The sequence below is a fragment of the Loa loa genome (assembly GCF_000183805.2).
Source record: "Loa loa unplaced genomic scaffold supercont3.849, whole genome shotgun sequence".
NCBI lineage: Eukaryota > Metazoa > Nematoda > Chromadorea > Rhabditida > Onchocercidae > Loa > Loa loa.
The window spans coordinates 8,474-9,377 of record NW_018109029.1 but is presented as its reverse complement, the minus strand read 5'-3'; the positions used below and the strand labels follow the sequence as shown (position 1 = coordinate 9,377).

Genomic DNA, 904 nt, shown 5'->3' with positions numbered 1-904 from the left:
AAACAACTAAATTCATAACAGACCCATTTTTTATTGCATGTGGACCACAACGAACACTTTCAGACAGCAGAAAGTTTCCGTTGAGAAAATTGAAGGTGTATCCAGCTTGTCTCGCTGACCTTTAACCCAGCAAACAACAATTTAAATTAAACATTTCTGTTAAAAATTGAAGACAATTATACTTTTACATACAAATCATCATATTCGAATGAATGGTTTAGAATTCGATGTCATTCGACAACAAATTTCCTGCTGCATATGATGGAAAAAGCCTAATCTCAGATCTCGGTAATGCAGAACATTGTCCAAATAAAATGGGAAATGCTTGACTAATACCAATATTGTACTATGGGACAAAAATGAAGCAATAACCAAATGCCTGTACCGAGAAATCGGTATCTCATATTATCATAGATGAATTCCAAACTCCATTCGTCTTCAAAGAAAATGGGACTATTATGATGACGAATTACGAGTTTGTCAACCTTATCTGATGAATGGTGATATCCTTATCGATAAAGAGTTCCTTAAGAACTGCATTAAATTAAAAAACGAAACATAATAAATCACGAACAATTATTGATGATGGAAAGAAATCTAGATCCAAACGAAGAAATCGATCTCGAAAATGTAAAATTTCAATATATTTTCGACAGTTTGCGAAATGAACTTAAACAACAAGTGAACGTAGTGTCCCGACGGAACTGTCAATTTGTTATTGCTAATCGAATGGTTATTATACAGTAATCCAACTTTGGTAACCGGATTGTTATTACAAAGAAATGATGTGATACCAAAATATGTTAATGGACAATTGTTGTTAATGGGCAAAATGTTGACAAAATGACAAAAATGACGAAATTGCTAATGTTGAAAAGCAGAAGAAAATTATATGTTAAACATT

The 904-nt window shown here is 32.3% G+C and overlaps 1 protein-coding gene across 1 annotated transcript; it reads left to right on the top strand.

Moving 5' to 3' along the window:
- Positions 1 to 227: 227 nt before the first annotated feature.
- LOAG_15482 (hypothetical protein) lies at positions 228 to 747 on the top strand (the record flags this gene model as incomplete). The annotated part of the gene is made up of 2 exons (XM_003150974.1): positions 228 to 288; positions 602 to 747. The coding sequence occupies 2 exons, from the start codon at positions 228 to 230 to the stop codon at positions 745 to 747; spliced, it is 207 nt and encodes a 68-aa protein (XP_003151022.1).
- Positions 748 to 904: the final 157 nt, after the last annotated feature.